At 41.8% G+C, this 17782-nt stretch overlaps 1 protein-coding gene across 1 annotated transcript in view; it reads left to right on the top strand.

The window, feature by feature from the left end:
* The first annotated feature begins 3098 nt into the window (after window positions 1–3098).
* OVCH1 (ovochymase 1) overlaps window positions 3099–17782 on the top strand; it is a 49511-nt gene continuing 34827 nt past the window's right edge. Inside the window, exons 1-7 of the mRNA XM_054506269.2 lie at window positions 3099–3530; window positions 4146–4364; window positions 4640–4737; window positions 5528–5700; window positions 8280–8375; window positions 9052–9203; window positions 10853–11079. Coding sequence (XP_054362244.2) covers window positions 3099–3530; window positions 4146–4364; window positions 4640–4737; window positions 5528–5700; window positions 8280–8375; window positions 9052–9203; window positions 10853–11079 — 1397 coding nt within the window. The remainder of the gene's footprint in view (window positions 3531–4145; window positions 4365–4639; window positions 4738–5527; window positions 5701–8279; window positions 8376–9051; window positions 9204–10852; window positions 11080–17782) is intronic.

Raw genomic sequence — 17782 nt, forward strand, 5'->3', positions numbered from 1 at the left:
CTAGCTGGTGTCTGCTTTAAAAGAAAGAAAATTTCTTCCTTCTTATTCATTCATTGCATTGCATTGTTCTGTGTGTTTCATGTCTGCCGTCTTTACCATACCTTGCAGTGAGTGTTTCAGTCCTTATGCACTCCTGATCTCGTCCTCTCATCTTGCTGATTGGTGCCTTCACCTCTTTCTGCAGAGAGTAAATAAAAGGTAGAAAACAGATATTCTCTCAATAGCCTGCACTCCGTCTACAAACTTCCCTGTACCCAATTCTTCCCCCTCCTATTAACTACAATGGAAGAGTCCCTAGGCTCCAGATTTTCCCTCTTGTGAAGCTTCATTCCATCCCTTTCTCTCTCTTTTTCAACTTTAACTTCTTCCTTCTACTGGCTCTTGTGATTCCCTTCTATTTTAAAACATGTATACAGGTAACCACCATCAAAACCATTTGGAAAAAAAGTGGTAAGTCCTTCCTCTATTTCATCTCTAGCTGCTACCACATCTCTTTCTTCCTTCTCAGCTAAGCTGTTTGAGTGAATTCTCTTCACCCATTCTTTCCATCTCCGCCCTTCACATTCCCTCTGCTTCACAGTGATCTGTCCCTGCAACAAATAAGCAAATGAAACTTCTGTTTCTAAGGTCACCAAGAATTTCCTTAGTGCTGAATCTTGGGCCTTGCAGGACTTTGGAGAGGGTTCTAGAGTTTAGACCAGTAGTTTAGCAGGGATGGAAAAAGTTGTTTACACAAAACATTATTTGCCCATGATTTGCTTGTTGCTCATAGATTAGTCACTAAAGCTCCTAATTTGACAACTCTCCTTAGAATTGGGGCTTCCATTAAGAGTCTTGGAAGGCCTCCAAAAGCACATCATTATCCTGCCCTAATGAAGATATGTTCACATTAAACACAGATTTCTCATACATCACAAATCCAATCTGGGATAGTTCAGCCCACTCTGTCCCTTGACATCATTTCCTTTTAGATAGATAGATACTTATATATATGAGAATACTTCCATTTAGATGCTGCAACATCACCACAAACTCAACTTATATTTAAACCCATCATCTCCCTGGCAAATTTAAAACTAACAACGTATTGGATAGGTACACAATTCGTATTGAATGGCTTCTTTCCTATTTAATGAGAAGGCATTATTTTGTTAGGCCTAGAAGGGACCAATCCTCATAAAGGGACAAGGTCTCACCAGGCTGTGAGTTTTGAACTCTGGAAACAAAGGGAGCTGTGCTATAACAGGAAATGAGACCATGCCCAACCCCATGGAGACTTCTGGGTATGAAACGAGTGAATATCCTGCAAAACTGTGTGTGCATCACGCATTGAAGACTGCAAACTGACAGGGTCTGTGGGCCTTGTGAGAAGGTTAGCCATGAACTTGAACATTTGTCGGTCCAACTGTACTTGCACACCATGTGAACATTTTTCTTTCCCTCCCAGTTCATTTGGTAATGGCTTTGTAGTGGTTTTAATCTGACCCCCTCTTGCGAAGAAGAAGTAGGTATTTGGGTCTACCTGGAGGATCTGAGCTTATGTTGGAGAGTAGTTTGCCCCTGGGGCAAGGGATGGTTATGGTGTTCCTGGTAAGATCGCCACAGTGAAAGCAAAATGTACGGGTGAGGTGGTGAGCGCCCCGGGTCAGGTAGCTACCAGAGCTGGGGATTCCCTTTGCACTGCTCAAGCCTGGAGGTACAGGGCTTTGTTTTCACAGAAAGGCTGCTTACCTTACCAAGCCCCCTCCCAGTGTCCCCTAGACACCCAAGCTTAAAACCCAGGAGTCCTCTACTCAAACTGTTTTGCAAGGGGTCTTTATTTAAAATAAATAAGATGGTGCTTGCTATTCTCAAGAACAGTGCAGTCCGATAGAACTATTTGTGATGATGGCAGGGTCCTCTGTTCGCTCTCAACTAGCCACAGGTGGCTACTGAGCCCTTGAAATGGAGCAGGTGTGACTGAGGAACTGATGTTTTTACTGTAGTTAATAATTTGAATAACCACGTATGGCTAGTGTCCACTATAATTGGTCAGCGCCCCTCTAATGTTGCCCTCTTAATGTTGTTAGATGGGACATAAAAATCAGAGAAATACCTTTTATGTTCATGAGAGAAGTTTTGAGACTGTTTCGGGTTTCAGTGCCAATTGCATTCTTCAAGCTTTTCACCGAAAGGGGCCCCTTGATCTCCTGTTCCCTTCTGCAGTTTCAGGGTCATTGCCCCCAGCTGATTCTCACCTGCCTGTTTCTGTACCTGCATTCCCTCCACCTTGACTGTCTTCTGCTTTTCCGTCCATCTGTCTACTGCCTGCCTGTTTGCCTAATTTGTGTATCTCCCACCTTAAGGAGCTTTTATTTCTATTATACACGGAAGTAAGACAACTGGGCCTGGGAGATTGGTGTCTACCTTAGTTATATATAGAATGTCCACTGAGCTTTGCCCTAATTTTTTGATAAAACATAAATCCATTACAAAGTGTGGCTTTCTTCCTCTCCCAACCTTAAGCTATTTTTTTTTTTTTAAGATTTATTTATTTGACACAGCGAGAGAGGGAACACAAGCAGGGGGAATGGGAGAGGGAGAAGCAGGCTTCCTGCTGAGCAGCGAGCCCGATGCGGGGCTCGATCCCAGGACCCTGGGATCATGACCTGAGCCGAAGGCAGATGCTTAACGGCTGAGCCACCCAGGCGCCCCCCCCAACCTCAAGCTATCTTATGACAAAATAACGCTTATGGGAAAATATGTTGACATGATAATCTTACCAATGAATTCATTTTAATAATCTTACATGATGGATCCTACCGCTTTGGCCCATTCCCCTGAAGCTAATAACACAGCCACCCAGGAAGGGGATGGCAGCTATAAACCTGATCTTTCATACCCACTCTGAAAATTCTTGAACGTCAAGGGCTTCAACAAGCTTCTTAGAAGGTGGGGCAATCCTATTAATTCCTCAATAAGCTCCCATGAGTCTTCCTCCTTTCAGAAGTGGGCGTGCCTGTGTCTCGTATGGATGACCAGCTTCCTCGACCCTGGCTTGGGCCACCCTCCCTGGGCTGGCACCAGAATTCCCCTGTGCTGAGCGTGCCAGGCCACTGATGCCCTTGCTCCCGGGATCCCGCAGCGGAGCCCCCTGCACACCTGTAAAGGCCGGGCGCGGTGTGTGTGTGGGGGGGGTGCGCCTGTGGCCCGGGGATGATCGAGATGATGGGGATGATGGGGATGATGGGGATGATGGGGATGATGGGGATGACGGGGATGACGGGGATGATGAGGATGACGGGGATGATGGGGATGATGGGGATGACGGGATGATGGGGATGATGGGGATGACGGGGATGATGGGGATGATGGCGGGCAGCGGCAGCTGTGAGCCCAGCTGCGCGGCAGGTGCGGCCCACCGGCGCCCGCGCAGGAGTGAAGAGCGCGGCGGGCGCTTCCGGGAGCGGGGTCTGCGCCGCGGGGCTCGCGGTCCTCGCTCGGTTTCCGCAGCTGCGGAGGAGGAAGCGGGCCAGAGTCCCCCAGCCCCGGTGCCATGCGGGCGCCGGTCGGGCCGGGTCTGCTGCTCTTGCTCGCCGTGGGCCTCCCGCAAGGGCTAGGTGAGCCCGGACTCCAGGCGTCGAGGCTGCGGCCCCGGGCTGAGGGCTGGCGAGGGAGACTTCTTACTCCTTCAGCCACGGAGACGGAAGCGTGAGGGGCTAGTACAGGCCCAGAAATGCCCAAAGAAGGGCCTGAGCCAGGTTTTCTTTTGGAAATTCTTCGGATTCTGGAGTTCAGGGTTTTAGGCACTGTGCTAAGGAGCCCATTAGAAGTAATTTAAAGTCAAATATCTCTTTTCTGGAGTAGCCTATGTTGTTCTCCAGTATCTTTAATACACCCTCAATTCTATAATGCTCCCCCCCGCCCCGGAGTAAGCTCGGAATGGATCCGGGGTGGGGGTGGGGGTGGGGGGAGCTGGCTCCTCCCCGTCCCCGTCCCCACCCCCACCCCCGGGTCTTACTAAGGCAGCGCAGGCTGTAAAGGAGCAGGGGCATCCTGAAGCAAGTTCCAGTCAACAGAGGGGTAGTTGGGGGATGGTCTCAAGAATATCTTGAGAAAAGAAGGGGGCAGCCTGCTGCTGAGTGACATCAGAACTTTCGTGCCAGGCCAGGAAAATCGGAAGGTGGAATCTTGATAAAGTGAATCCTTACACTGAGGTGCGCTGGGTGTGTGCGCATGCGCGCACGCGCTCTCTCTGCCACCCAGGACTCAAGTGTGGGATCCGCGCGGTTGACGTGAAAAGTACAGAAACTGTCTTGGAAACTGGGTTCTCTCCTAGAATTGTTGGCTGGAGAAATTCTACAGTCGGTGGGCATCCGTGGCAGGTCAGTATAACAAGAGCGTTGATTTCTTAATGAGAAATGGCGAAGTTTTTCTCTTGTTTCAAATATCGCAACTCCAGGTTAACATGTAATTTTTCTCTTGACCCTGCTCAACCTCTCTGTCAGAAAGTTTACTTCACAGGAACTATCTTCCTAACCAATTATACTGGTAACTTAACAATGTTGTATAAGGAGAGTTGATTTCAAATGTTTCTAAGGAAGATGACATCTATGGGGAGACGTATATTAGTTATGTTTGTGCTTTTCTTCTTGGGCAGGTCTCCCTAAAATTAGGGGAGCACCACTGCTGTGGAGGAAGCTTGATCCAGGAGGATCTGGTTGTTACCTCAGCACACTGCCTGGTTGGCCTCAATGAGTAAGTTGTGGGTTTCCATTACTTATCAAACCTCTTTTCGTAGCAATAGAAGATTTGAGCTCTAAATTTGAGAGGAGAAGATTTGAGCTCTAAATACGATGGGAGGTTCAATCTCAGTCCCTTTCTGAATTTTTCCGCCTGGTCCACCCACTCACGGACCTTCCTGATCCCCAGAAACTTGTATCAAGATTATCTTAAGATTTCCTGTACTTCCTACTCTACTAATCAGAGACCCCAAAGATCCCAGATATCCTCGATAATTCGTGCAGTTAGTAGTGAGGTGGAGGTGATAGTTACTTGTTCTAGTGAAGTACTGACATCAACTGTTTAATGAATGTTCCAAATTTTTCATAATCTGAGTTTCAGTCATTAGGAGGGAAAAAATACTGTGGAAATAACAGATACTTAGCTAGGTTGAGAGTACTAATAATAAGGAGGAGAGTTCTAAGAACAACTTTTATATCTTATTAAAAATGATAGAGCATATACAGACTGGTACAAAAGGAAAAAAAAGGCCACACTTAAATATTTTATGCAGAAAGACAATTGATGGTAGGGGAAAGGGTTCCCAGAACGTAAACACTCTGATGGAAAATCATGACTTTTTACAGATCCCTATCATTTATGGGCAATTATGATGGTAGTAATCATTAATAAAGGTGCATCTCCTTTTAAGACTTAGAAATGCTTAAAGTTACACTAATCACTTTTCATTTAATTGTGTGAAACCAAGACAGTCTTTCCTGGGGGAAAGAGCTATACTTATTGAAACATTTTGCTTCGGTTTTAGGAAGCAAATTAAGAGTCTGACTGTGACTGCTGGGCAGTACAGCCTCTCTCAGAAGGGTGAACATGAACAGAAGAGTCCTGTCTCAAAAATTATTATCCATCCTGAGTACAATAGACTTGGATATATGAGTTCTGATATTGCACTGCTCTATCTAAAACACAAGGTTGAGTTTGGTAAGTAGGGGAGTTAGCACATGAAAAAATGTAGGAGAAATCTGTTTTGTTAATTCTGTACCAGCTTTAATTTCTGTGCATATATCTAAGTAATATTAGAATAGCTAAGTTTTGTTCCTTTTCAAAATTTTGTTTATAATTTATAAAAAGCACTGTACAGGCTATCAGTCCCAGACACAAATTATGTATGCTTAACTTAATCCACATTTTAAGCACTCTTTTGTCTTAGCTGGGCTACATTCTAGACTTAACTCTAGCCAGGGAGTTTGTGACATTTGAAAATGTTCTCAGAGACTTCTTTCTGTCATTATTGTGGACTAGATATCTGACACTCTCTCAGCACAGGTAATCTAAACATTTGGATAAGAATATTAAAAATCTTTTTTAAAAATGCAAAAAAGAAAAGTGTTCAGTGGCCCCAAACAATGAAAGAGCACAAATCTAGATGAGTTGGCCAGGTAAGGAAATAAGCCATCGCCTTTGAGGCATCAAATTGATCTTTAAGAACCTAGAGCTTTAATTGGTCAAGCAAGGAGCCTGCATGGGAGGAGGGATGGGGGATGGGAGAGTCTGGTTGGAGTCTCCTATGTAACCCTGACTTCCGGACAGGTGATGCTTTGAAAGGTAGGGGAAAAAAGAAGGGGAAATATGCCACATAAAGTGAGGGAATAAGGAAACTTACCTGTTTGATTATTGGCTCCGTAATCATGAGCAAGCCTTCATTCAAGTTTAATGCTGGCATTCCCATTGCCCGCGACCAAAAGAAACTATTGCCCCATTTTTCTGTTCCCCTTTATAGAAAAGCTATGAAGCTCCCTTTATGGTAGGGAGGCTCATTTCCTCTCCTCAGTTCTCATAATTGCATGTATTAGGTTTGAGCTATCTGTTAGACACCCAAGTCAATCAGACTCTCATGCCTACTACTCCCCCAAATTTGCTCTTGTCGCAGCCACTGACCTCCATGTTGTTAAATTCAAAGGTAAATTCTCAATCCTCAGCTTACTTGAAGGAGTTTTGACAGAGTTGCTCATACTGTCCTGGAAACATTTTCTTCACTTGAGTTCTGGGAGCCCCTTGGTTTGCCCTCCACCTCTTTTTTCACCCTTTGCTAGTCTTCTGTGATGATACCGCCTCTTCTCTGTGACCTTTTATTGTTGGTGTGCTTGTTCTCTATCTGTCCTTACTCCTTCAGTGTCCTCATTCAGGATTAAGGCTTTAAACACCATCTGTGTGAAGACAATCCCAAATATTGACTATCTAGCCCAGGTTTCTTTATATTACATACGCTGCTGGGATTACTAGGAGTTGTATAGCTAACTGCCTACTGGTCATCCACCTGGATGGCTTAATAGGCAGTTCAAACTTAGTGTGTTCAAAGCAGAATCTTGATTTTCCCCTACATCCTAAATCTGCTTTACCCATAGCCTTCCATTTTGATTAATGACAAGTCTCCCTCTCCTGTTGATTAAGCTAAACACTTTGCACTGGGTCTTGATTCCTCTTTCTCTCACACTGATTCTTCTTTCTCCCAGAAAGGTCCTGTTGCTTCTGCCTCACGCTCTCTACTCTTAGCATCCTGTTCCAGGCTACCATCCTTTATTGCCTGGGTTAATTTTCATAGTCTCTTAAATTGTCTTTGACTTCCTCTTTTACATGCCTAATGTTTGTTATTAGCCCAACAACCAGAGTAATACTTTTTGAAATAAGTTATATTATGTCACTCTGTTCAAAACACTTCAGTGGTTCTTCATTCCACTCAGATGGAAATCAGTATTCTTACCAGTTGACATCTCTGTCCTCCTGGCGCTATATCTAATCTGTGGTGTGTGTGTGTGTTTCCCACTAAACATTTTTTTGCTTGATCTGTTCCAGCCATTCTGGCCAACTGTTCCCCAAGCATATATGATATGACCCCACTGTGGGGACTTTCCATTCTTCTTCAAATGCTTTCTGCTTAGATAACTGCATGGTTCCTTCCCTTGGCTTTTCAAGGCTTTACTCAAATGTCATCTTCTCAATGAAACTTGCCATAACTATCATATTTAAAATTACATTTCCCAGGCCATCCTCCCTAACCTCCAGATTTCAGATCTTCTTTACCCTACTCAGATTTTTCCAGACTGATAGTACCTAACAACCAAATAAGTAATTTTATTTATTGTTTGCATGCCCGCTTCCCCAACACACACTCTTGTATGTAAGGGATTTATCTTTCTGCTTATTCACTGAGGTCTAGAAGAGGGCTTGCCACATAGTAGGACTCAATTACTTGCAGGGAAAACTATCCTTTAAGAACAAGGGTCTACCCTAGAATGTTAGTAGTTTGGAGGATCATGGTGGTGCATATAACACTGGATTATGTTCTTCCTTGTTTTACTTTTTCTGCATTTTTCTAAATTTCTAAAAATACAAAATAGTTTTTTATGAGAAGGGAAAACTTTTAAGATATATGTCAATATTACATTTAGGGGGAAAGTGTAGAAGCTATGAAATCAACTGGGTGCCACTTTTCCAAATATATTCAGTTTGCCTTATCTATCTATGAATCTTATAATTTTCTGTTATTGTTGTTTTTCCAGGAACTGCTGTTCAGCCAATCTGTCTTCCCCATAGAGATGATAAATTTGAAGCAGGGATTCTTTGCATGACTAGTGGATGGTGCAAGATCTCAGAGAGTAAGCAGCATCAAAAGGATATAATAATAGTTCTTCTAGGTTTCTTTGCCCATGAGAAGCAGGAATTTTACTGGCCATGAGTAATACATTTATCCTATTTTGCTTTGTTTTTTTCCCCTGAGTTATGATCCAGTGAGAATTTCTGGATGTCTTCCCCATAAAAATGACTACACTTAAGGCTCTACATAAAACTTCTCCTGCTGCCCATTTTGGTTAGGTGTGTCAGAAAAAGAAAACCAGGGGCGCCTGGGTGGCTCAGTTGGTTAAGCGACTGCCTTCGGCTCAGGTCATGATCCTGGAGTCCCAGGATCGAGTCCCACATCAGGCTCCCTGCTCGGCGGGGAGTCTGCTTCTCCCTCTGACCCTACCCCCTCTCATGCTCTCTGTCTCTCATTCTCTCTGTCTCAAATAAATAAATAAAATCTTTAAAAAAAAAAAAAAAGAAAAGAAAAAGAAAACCAGCAGTAACTATGACAAATGAAGAAGAATACAGTAAAGGGATAATCAGGAAATAGTAAAAATGGTTAAGCTTCCTTGTCTTTAATATTGTGATTTTTTTTTTTTTTTTTTTACAATAAAGAATTTCACAAATACTGCTTTATTAACTGAAGTTTTCCTTCTTGGGGAAACTTCAGTGAGGACAATGGTTGACTAACTTATCAGACTGTCTCCACAGCATCAGAATATTCAAACGTCCTACGAGAAGTAGAGCTTCCCATCATGGATGACCGAATGTGTAACAGTGTGCTCAAGGGTATGAACTTTCCTCTTCTGGGAAAGACCATGATGTGTGCCAGTTTTCCTGGTGAAGAAGAAGATGCCTGCCAGGTAAAAAGCATCAACCAGCCCAGTTATTCAGTATCATGTAGGCGATAGTGGATTCTGCCTTTCCCCATGAGCTGCTTTTGCAGAATCACTGCTTCAAAATTATTTTTTTATTCATCTTTTTACCATGCTTCTTTTTGGAGAGAGGGAGGGAAGGAAGACAGGAGCGCTGGTTTCAGCATTTCCAACCTAATGGAAGGAAGCAAAAGCACTTTGGCAAGCTAATTAGGTCTATGCGTGAATTATTTTTCATTACACCTTTTGTTAAACTTTGTGATTTTTTTTTAAAGCCTTTAATGCAGAATGCAATGCTTGCACAAAATTGACCAAAGAGGGCATAGCTATAGTAACTGTTGGATAAAACATGGGAATGACCTCCCAAGGCTGACATAGCAACTTACCAAGAAGACTGATCGTCACAAGACAGAGAGGGGAAAGGGCGACTAATTTGTGAACTCAGGCATTTTAGGTTTTAGATGGAGAAGATAATTTACTTGGAAAGACATTTAAAAAAAAACAAAACTGGAGGAGCAGGCAGTCTTTATTCTTCCCCAGCAGGCAGTTTAGAACTGCTGTGGGAAGCTCCCTAAAATTATCTGTTGGAAAAAATTTTGACTTTTGTTCTGGGGAAGAGGGGTTGCGGGTAGGAGGCGATAACAGGACAGGGACCAGGAAGAGTTTGGAAGGGAGGAGATAGAAATTTAGAATTATGCCACTTTCTAAATTGGAACACAGAGTGCTTTATCCTATCTGCATCCTTGAGAGACAATCCTTTTTTGGATTAAGCCCTCAAACAATTCTGTGCCTTTTGAAGAGGGTTTAATCTGACACAGGATTGACACGTGTTCTCAAAGCAGCACATGATTATGAAGGATTATTAAAGAAAGGATCCTAACATCATGGGTTCGGGGTACCTGAGTGCCTCAGTCGGTTAAGTGGCTGCCTTCGGCTCAGGTCATGATCCCAGGGTCCTGGGATCAAGCCCCGCATCAGGCTCCCTGCTCAGCGGGAAGCCTGCTTCTCCCTCTGCCTCTGCCTGCCACTCTGCCTGCCACTCTGCCTGCTCGTGCTCTCTCTCTCTCTCTCTCAAATAAATAAATAAAATCTTAAAAAAAAAAAAAAAATCATGGGTTCTTTATCCTCTAGTCTGAGAGCCAATAGTCCTTTACATGTAGCCTCTGGGACAAAGTTAGGCTTCTGTTCTTTTCTCAGAGCCTTCAGCCATTGCATGAACTTGGGGACTCTATTCACTGGTGCTGTAGGCTTAGATATGACCCAGTCTTTCCCAGCAATTCCAGGTGACAAACTAGAGTGGAAGACTGCACCCGTAAACTTTCCCTGCTCCTTACAGTGGTTTGGAATGTACATGGTTGTTCTCCAAACCAGTAGGGGCAAGAGAGAAATTAAGCATTAGCTTGACAAGATTGCAGGCAGTGATTGGAAGGAAGTTACATCTAGGCAAAAAGACTGTACCCTGAAACTAATGGTGAAGAGACAAAAAGATGGACCAAAAAAAAAAATTGATGGACAGTAACCAGTGAGCATCTATGCCTCTACTACTTCTCTCTTTGAGATGAGTACTGTTGTTTGTGGGCCTGCTAAAATATTTTTAACTTGTGAATATTTTCAAGTTTTTTTCTGTCCTATGAAAGGGAGACTCTGGAGGTCCGTTTGTTTGTAGAAGAGACAGTGGAATCTGGGTCCTTGCTGGGATAACTTCCTGGAGAGCTGGTTGGACTAGAGACTGGACTTCTTTAAGAACAAACCATAGAGGGGCATCATTGGGCATTTTCTCCAAGGTGTTTGTGTTGATGGATTTTATCACTCAGAACATATTCACAGGTAGGTGTAATTTCTGTGAATTCACCCTTTCATTCTAAATCAAAAATTGATCATGCTTATTTCAAGGGTAGTTACTCTGATATGTTGCAGATATAATAGAATTAGGCTCTAAAAGCACGAATATGTAGATTTTCAATTCCTAATCCGATGTATATGAACTGAAATCTCTAAGTTCTGGAGAACTGATATCTTTCAATTTAACTTGAACTAAACTTGGACATAACCTGGATCTTCAAGTTTATGTTCATGTAAATTTTTATGAAATGTGGGTCCTTTTTTTGAATTTATAAGATTTAAAAAATAACCATTGAGAAAGGGCTCTTTCTTCATTTATCCAGTTGACATATCTTTTTCCTCTAAACTAGTTTAGAGCACTAAAAATACATTTCTTCTCTCCCATTTCTCCCATTCACCTTTGTTAATTTTACTTGGCAACAGTGGGGAAAATAAGGGAGGCTTTGGAGAGTTATTTTTGTTTTGCAGCACTAAAATCTAGATTAGGAAAACAAATGTGGGTCGAGAGATGCCAAACCTGTCCACAAGGAACTTTCCTGTTCTTTGGGAAGACAACGGAGTAAATTGACTGATGTGACAAAAGGTAAAGTGTGGATAAGCTCCAAGAGCTGTCAAAGCACTGAGGAGAGATCTGAGGAGCTCAGTCCCAAGGGACCAGAAGGTGTGCCATGCAAAGGGGCAGCATCTATGCAAGGAATGCCCAGGGGGCAGCCTCTGCAGAGTAGAGAGGTGTGAGGATACGTAACTTACAAGAACAAGCAGTTTAGTACAAGAACCAGAGCATCAGAACCTAGTGTTCTCTCCATCCCACCAGCACTCCCTCACTGTAGTCCACGATCAGCCACCTCGCCGATGATTTGAGAAGCACCACCATGACTGGTCCAGCTGAACACCAGAGCTACCTCTGACTAGAGCAGGCTCACCACTCACTCTCATTTGGGCATCAGAGTGAAAGTGTTCTGTTCCATTGTCATTACTGCACAGGGAAATTCTCTCCTGGTAGCTATTCTATTCAGTTTTCATCACCTGGAAGAGAAGGTTAAAAAGATTAACACGCCCTGAACAAAGGTTAATGATAACAATATTTTAAAAAGGCAATGAAATCATCCAGTAACAGTTAATTTCACAGTCAAATGAATAGCAGAATGTGACAATTTATTTAAATAACACTTCCTTAACCTCATCTTTCTAAGCTTCTCATCCCATAAATTGCTTATTTTTTTCTAGCTTTCAACAATTAAAATGTGACACTGGAATCTGAAGTTTCTGAGTGCATGATAGAGACTTGCCACATCATTGCTAAAATTCGTGTACTTTTACTTTAGTATTTTTCTACACAGGCATTTTATTACAACCCAGGATATTCTAGTGAGAGATGGAGGAAAAAAGCCGTATTAGTTCTATATACTATAAATTTGAAGCCTCAACATGACTCAGGATTTTGAAAACTGGATAAAGAAATGTTAAATCTGAAGAACTTAGATAAAGAAAAGAACATTATGATTTAGAAATTTTCTCAGTGAAGTCTGAGGTCATAGCATCTAAAAACATGCATTCCCATAAATATAAATTATATAAATCACACAGCTTCAATCTGACTGTGTACCATATGTCTTGAAATTCTGTTCATAGCTGAGGTAAATAATCAACTTTTTTCTACATTTTGAAAGCTTGTAGATCTCAGGGAACAGTGTTATTTGGAGAAAAGGGGAAGATTCATTACCCCCATTCCAAAGAGGACAGCTGTTCTCATAATTGGTATGTATCCAAGGTAGGAATGATTCTTGTGTTCCCCCCAAAATCTTTAAGAGCTATTTTTTGGCAATTTTATCTAGTATCTCAATTTCTCAACCTGATTAACATAAAAGTCTATATATTTCATCTGATATTTTCTGGTTGGCAAGTATTTGCTGACTGACATTTCTGATACCCACTAATACAAACCGTCAACACAAGTAGTATTAAGACTGGGGCTTGCCTGAATTGATGTATTCAAATATCCAACATTAACAGCATCTGGTAGTGAGATTGTTATGGGAATTTAGTGATTAATCCTTTCCTACTTATTTCTGCAATAATGGTAATATTTTGTTAAGTGTTGCCTAGAAGATGGAAAATAACTTCAGTGTCTTTAAACTTTTTCTACATAACCTGTCCCCTTTATGTCTAAAGATATCTTTAAGCTTTAGAAATAAGTTTTGCAAGTACTTCACTTCCTCAACTGTTGTAAATTAACTTTAAATCTTGTATGAGCATTGAAAGATATGCAAAGGTTAGATCAGTTCTGTGAGTTTATAATCTGGAAAGAAGAAAGAGCTGGATAAAAAGAACTATACTGTAAAACATGATCAAATAAGCTTTATAATCCACACTACCCAGGTGTAAGGTGGTATTATAGAAAATGCAGAGACTAATTCCAATTGCAGTGGTTTGTCCAGTATATGTGTTCATACATACTATGGTTGAGAGAGAAGGGGTAGGAATGCATTAGTGAAGGGGGCGGTATTGAAACTAGGCCTTGGGGGATAGTTACAGTTTTGTAGCTCATGAAGTCTTTTGTAGCTCTAGTACCTAGGAGATTTCAACAGATCATGCCAGGCAGAGGGAATTATGTGTAAGCAATGTCAGGGAGGTGGAGATTATTACAGTTGTTTGGACAATGTGTATCACAGGGCAGATGGATAGCAATCTTAGCATAAGTAGAACTATTGTAGCAGTAGACAATGAAGATAAAAAGGCTGGTTAGGTCTTAATTGTAGATCACCTTAAATTCTATGAGAAGAAGCTTAGACTTTTTGCCATAGGCAATGGGAAGCTAAGATGGTGGCAAGATTATAATTTATAAAATGAATGTATCATGACTGTAAATACTTGTTATAAGTATAGAGAGGGAATGATATGGCTTAATTGAAGCCCATATTTAAATGGCTTAAAAGTCTAAGTTGACCTTCTGTGCATCAACCTACTAATAATATAATACCAATTAGGCCTTTGCCATCTTTTCTTAAACTTTTAGAAAAATAGCATCTAGAGTGAGAGTGAGAGTCCTATTTTATTAGAGTCCTGGGCAGGGGGTAGTCGGGAGGGGTCTCCAGGTACAATCTTTAGAGAGGGACATTGATAAGCTTGAAATTATCTGAAGGACAATGGCTAAGATGGGGAGAAATTTGAAACAATATCTTGGGAGATATGCTAGAAGGAAGCAGGAGTGGTTTTGATCCAAAGAAGACTTGAGATGAGGAAGGAACTTAATCTGAGGAGCCACTACAGATATTAGGAGGAAGCAGATTTCAATCCAAATAAAGTAGTTTCTAACTTGAGAGATCTCTGAGACTTACTGGCCTTCCTCAGGAGTAATGAGTTTCCTTTATAAGTAGGTATTTGAGAAGAGCATGGATGGCTATGGGTGAAATTCTAGAAAACACTGATACATTAGGTTAAGAGATTGCAGATGGCAGCCAGTTTACCCTCAAACACAGAGAACTTGCAGTTCAACTTAGACAATGAAGTATTGAAGAGATTTCTGCAAGAAAGACTTTCAAGGCAAAAGGGGTTATTAGTGTTAGATATTGCAGAAGTCAAAATGAGGTCAGATAAAATGCCATTGGATATGGCAGTTCAAAATTTTGGCTAATTCAGTAGGATTATAGGATCAGGAGCTATGTTCATAATTGGCTAAGCGATTGTTGAAGACTTGGTATCTTTCCTTCACCAAGTAGTCAAAACATTTTTATCAAAGCTTTAAGATGTGTCAGGCACTATTTTAGGTGCTAGAAATACAGCAGTGAATGAAATGGACAAAAATACTTCCTTTGTGGGGCAAGGTGGAAAGTGGAGAAGGGGGTAATACAAATCATGTTATAAATAAAAGTAAGTGGTAAGGGCTATGCAGAAAAACACAGGGATGGTTGTGCAATATTAGAGAAGGTAGTCAGGGAAAACCTCACTAGAAAGATGTTATTTGAACAAGGAGTTGAATAAGATGAGGGAGGGAATCATACGGGTCACCTTGGGAAGGAACATTCTTTGCAGAAGGAATGGCATGTTCGAGGGAGGGAAACTTTTGGTATGTTTGGGGAACAGTTGGATCAGAGTGCTAGAGCTAAGTGAGGGGGGAAGTGGTCGTGGTTGGCATGATCAAACTTACAGGACATACGGTCATTGGATTTTACTGTAAGATGTGTAGCCATTGGAGGATGTTGAGCAGATGAGGAACATGATCTGACATATTTAAAAAGGATCACTTTGGCTGTTGTATTGAAAATAGACATTAGATAGGAAAGACCAAGAGCTGAAAGACTAGTTACTGCAATTGTCCAAGTAAGCATGGTGGCTTGGGACCAGGTTTGTAACAGTAGAGGTGGTGAAAAGTGGTAGATCCACAGGATTTGATAGTGAGTTGAAAATGTGGGTTATAAGAGCGAGAACGTTATGATTAACGTGAGGGTTTTTGACCTGTTGGAGGGATGGAGCTGCCATTGTTTTTGATGAGAAAGACAGTTAACAGTGAAGGGAAAGAGGAAGATGGGACTGTGGTTTTTGGATAGTGGGACAGGTTTTGAGAGAAGCAGGGGTTTTTTGTTTTGTTTGGTGGAGGGACGGGTTAGGCTTAACTGTGCTCATGAGGAGAAGAGAGAGTAAGGGAGATGAGTCCAGAGAAATGTATAAAATACACGAAGGAAGTTTCATGAGAACACAACAAATAAAGAAGGTTTAGCTTTGAAAAAAAAAATGAATAATTACTTTCCTGGGAAAGCAACAAAAAAATTTCAGGTTACCTATAAGAGAGTTAAATAAATTTACACTAGATATCCTCTTAGTACTTATAAGGTTTTAGTTGCTTTAAGTTTAGAGGATGAAGTTGAGATTAAATAGTTAAGATTTGTAATAGCATGTAAGGACTAAAATAAGGAGTCAACAAGAGCTGAATAAGAAGACTTTCAGCAACTTCACAACACAGTATTAGCATGAATTTATACTGTATTTCAGTACATCTAAAACAAACTGGTTGTAGAATTCATTGTTATTTTATGTATCAATAAAGAAAGAAAAAATACCCAAGATTAGGAGATCGCCATATAAAGACAGGACACCAGGGGCGCCTGGGTGGCTCAGTCAGTTAAGGGGCTGCCTTCGGCTCAGGTCACGATCCCAGAGTCCTGGATCGAGCCCCGCATCGGGCTCCCTGCTCAGCGGAGAGCCTGCTTCTCCCTCTCCCTCTGCCTGCCGCTCCCCCTGCTTGTGCTCTCTATCTCTCTCTCTCTGTCAAATAAATAAAATCTTAAAAAAAAAAAAAAAAAAAGACAGGACACCAAAGGCTGTATCTTCAGTCTAAGGCTAAACAAGGCATAGGCACACCCACGTGAAAAGTTACATGCCTCAACCTTGACACTGGGTGTAGGGAGGGGTAAAAATCTTCTCTGAGAATCTGAATCACAGACTAATACTTATGCAGGTCTGTTGTCCAAAATGTCCACCACCAGTATAGTCTGAAACACCTCAAGCAGAAAAATTAAGTAGCATGCCGTTGATAGTGCTCCTAGGTGACTGACCAAAGATAATTTCTTTCTGGAGGAATTGTTTCCATCTAAGTCTAACAGAACTGTAAGACTCCATTGTAAGATCCTTCTGATTTTTAGAATGTTCAAATGTGGGGAAAAAATGTGCTTTAGAAATGTAATAAGATATGGAGTCAGTTTGCATACTTAGTGATTTCTCCATTATGCTAAGCAGCCTTGAGAATGGTAGAAGGATTAATTCTAGATGGAGTTAATTAAAGGTAAGGTAGAAACAGATTATGTGAAGAAGGAACAGGGAGTTAGTTTCTCCAAGCTTATCTTTATTCTGCTAGGCGGTACCTGAATTCTCTGACATGGCAGATACACGACACTCAGGTGGTCTCCCTCCTTCCAGGCCCATGAAAAACATTGCCTTTCTTAGGGCCTAGAACAGTGCCTGGCATATAATAATGCTCAGTAAATATTTGAATGGGTAAATCTATGCTTAATTTTGGTCCCCCTTTCTCACTTAGCTTGACTAGACCTCAGAATCCTAACACAGCAGTCACTAACAATAAATCAGGTGATTTGAAATCTGTTTCCTGTCTCTGAGGTAGAGGTTTTGAAGTAGAAAATTGGATGAACAGGAGAAAGTACTTGCCTTTGAAGCCATAAAACCCAAAGTGTATTTCCTACTATGTGTGAGGTGTGATGAGTCTTTTAATATCACAACAGTTTTTTTTTTTTTTTAAGATTTTATTTATTTATTTGACAGAGAGACAGCGAGAGCAGGAACACAAGCAGGGGGAGTGGGAGAGGGAGAAGCAGGCTTCCTGCAGAGCAGGGAGCCCGATGTGGGACTCGATCCCAGGACCCTGGGATCATGACCTGAGCCGAAGGCAGACCTTAACGACTGAGCCACCCAGGCGCCCCTATATTTAATTCTTAATGACCTAGCAAATACATATTTTATAAAGATAGAACCAAACAGTGGGATCTTTCTGAGCAGTTGCTTTTTAAAAATATATATTTTATTTTATTACTATTTTTTTAAGATTTTATTTATTTGAGAGAGAAGGAGGGCATGAGTTGGGGGAGCAGCAAATGGAGAGGGAGAGCAGACTCCCCACTGAGCAGGGAGCCTGATGTGGGACTCGATCCCAGGACCTGGGGACCATGACCTGAGCCGAAGGCAGACGCTTAACGACGACTGAGCCACCCAGGCGC

Source organism: Mirounga angustirostris, unplaced genomic scaffold (genome assembly GCF_029215605.1).
Source record: "Mirounga angustirostris isolate CCGP_5_RB_7025 unplaced genomic scaffold, mMirAng1.0.hap1 SCAF_5, whole genome shotgun sequence".
Lineage (NCBI taxonomy): Eukaryota > Metazoa > Chordata > Mammalia > Carnivora > Phocidae > Mirounga > Mirounga angustirostris.